General features: G+C 45.6%; 1 protein-coding gene across 1 annotated transcript in view; it reads left to right on the top strand.

Moving 5' to 3' along the window:
* Positions 1 to 461: 461 nt before the first annotated feature.
* The window catches only part of LOC107672081 (transcriptional repressor scratch 1-like), a 5560-nt gene continuing 3967 nt past the window's right edge, over positions 462 to 2054 (top strand). The window contains exons 1-2 of the mRNA XM_016465175.1: positions 462 to 918; positions 1751 to 2052. Coding sequence (XP_016320661.1) covers positions 804 to 918; positions 1751 to 2052 — 417 coding nt within the window. The 5' untranslated portion in view covers positions 462 to 803. The remainder of the gene's footprint in view (positions 919 to 1750; positions 2053 to 2054) is intronic.

Here is a 2054-nt window from a genome sequence, read left to right as displayed (position 1 = left end):
TGCAAGCTCTCAGAGTAGAGGTGCTGAAAAAGGCCAGGGGAAACGAGGAACAGGCCAAGTTTGAGGTGTTACTGCTTTTTTCATATAGACTTGCTGTTAGAGAAAAAAAAGGAAAGAAAGACTAAAATGTTTTTATTCTTAAACACACACACAACACACAATGTATCAAAAATATGTGATTTGGATGAAACTCATTAGATTGTCGTAACTAGACTTTTCACAACAATAAATTCTTATTCCGCAGAAACATGGCGGGCGCCGTGAACGTAGAAAAAAATGAGACTGAAAGACGAATAACAGCATCAATAAATCATTCTCGTCCAATGTTGTTCCCGGGAGATTTCTGATGGATGAAATTAAGCACTTCCATCTCCATCTCCCACCTGATCGCGGGCGTATAAATCCCAGCAGCTGATCAGCAGAGCTCAGACATCAAACCGACCCCGCGCGAGCAGAGACAGCAGCGGACACCTCTCTCTCCCTGCATCAGCATTAATAACAGCTCCTCCGGAAACGTGCTCGCATTTAAAGCTGCCCATTTTTGGAGCGCTTCCATTTGGGTCTGAGCGCACTCTACACGCGGGCTCCTGGAGGCGGATCTGCTGCTCCCGTCGTGCGCGCTGTCCAGTGCTGAAGTTGCATTTCGTCTGTACGGAACGGCTCGTGAACAGCTCCGGAGCTTCCGCGTCTTTCCCCGCACTCAGGTGTTTCACTTTCAGCCCTGCTGGACCAACTCTTCTATTTTGCTGTGGATAAAGCGAGGATAACGTGCTGGAAGAGGCTTTCCGCTCTGCGCTCTAAACATGCCAAGGTCTTTTTTGGTGAAAAAGGTGAAGCTAGATGATTTCTCATCCACTGAACTTGAGAGCGCGTACGGCAGGTCCAGGACTGATCTTAGCTTTCGGATACACGACAAAGGTAAATGCAAAGGAATGCTTATACGCTTTTTCGGTTTATTTAGCACTCTTTAACCTAATACAAGCAGAGTTTTAGATGCAGCCATAATCAAACACATCTGAAATTGCTAAGCATGGTTTTTATTGTTCATTTATGAATTAAACTCTGCAGGAAGGAAAGTAGATATCCAGTAGCAGGATGGAGTACCCGTGGCTTTGTTTGTGATTTATGTGAAACCATAATGGGAATGCAAACATAATTAGTGGGATTCCATCACTGAAAAGGCATGGTAACATTCGCATGCAAGCCATATGAATATCTGCCGCTGGTAACAACGCTTAACTTCTCAGCAACTTGGAGCTCAGTCACTTCCAGATGAGCTTAGGTGTTTGTTTATTCTGCAAATCAAAGAAACGCTTAGGGCAGCTGCACACAGCACACTGCTTATGGTGGTGCCTTTAGAAGGAGGGTAATTAATCTTCCACTGTAAAAAAAGTGCTATCTGTGCTCATACTGTAAGTCCATAGTAAATGTGGCATCCTTCACAGCTCCACGGCTTTGTCCTGAAATAACTCTGGAATAATGTGAAGTCAAGCTGACACGTATTCTATTTGAAATTTCCTGTAGTGAGTGGTCATTAAGTCTAATTATATTCAAAGAGAAATGCTGAATTTGTTAAACACATAATGAATCTCAAAGAGCACTGGCAGAATCTGGTCACCGGTCGCCTTTGCCAAGGTGGAGATAAATTGAGTGGAAAAGTGGCCATCGCATCGCCGAACCCCATTGTCCTCACCCGATTCCCTTGTGAATATGAATAATTGAATAAAAGATCTTGTTCTCTCCACGCTAGGCTACATCAGTGACTACATCTCCCCATCCGTTTATGATGGAGAAATTGACGGTGGCACTAAAGTACCTTCTCCAGGACCGATTTATGACAGCAACCACAGTGACTATGGGGCACCTGACTTGGACCAGCCTGACAGCCCACAGTCAGAGATCACGTCCGGGTACATCAATGGCGACAACGCAGTGAGCGAAGGTTACACTGTGGATGCGTTCTTCATCACAGATGGCAGGTCCCGTCGGAAAGTGCTTGGTGGCTCGCCGACCCTCCAGCGGCACACGTGCAACGAATGTGGCAAAACCTACGC

Source organism: Sinocyclocheilus anshuiensis, unplaced genomic scaffold (genome assembly GCF_001515605.1).
Source record: "Sinocyclocheilus anshuiensis isolate Anshui unplaced genomic scaffold, SAMN03320099.WGS_v1.1 scaffold902, whole genome shotgun sequence".
NCBI lineage: Eukaryota > Metazoa > Chordata > Actinopteri > Cypriniformes > Cyprinidae > Sinocyclocheilus > Sinocyclocheilus anshuiensis.
This window is presented reverse-complemented; position numbering and strand designations above follow the sequence as displayed.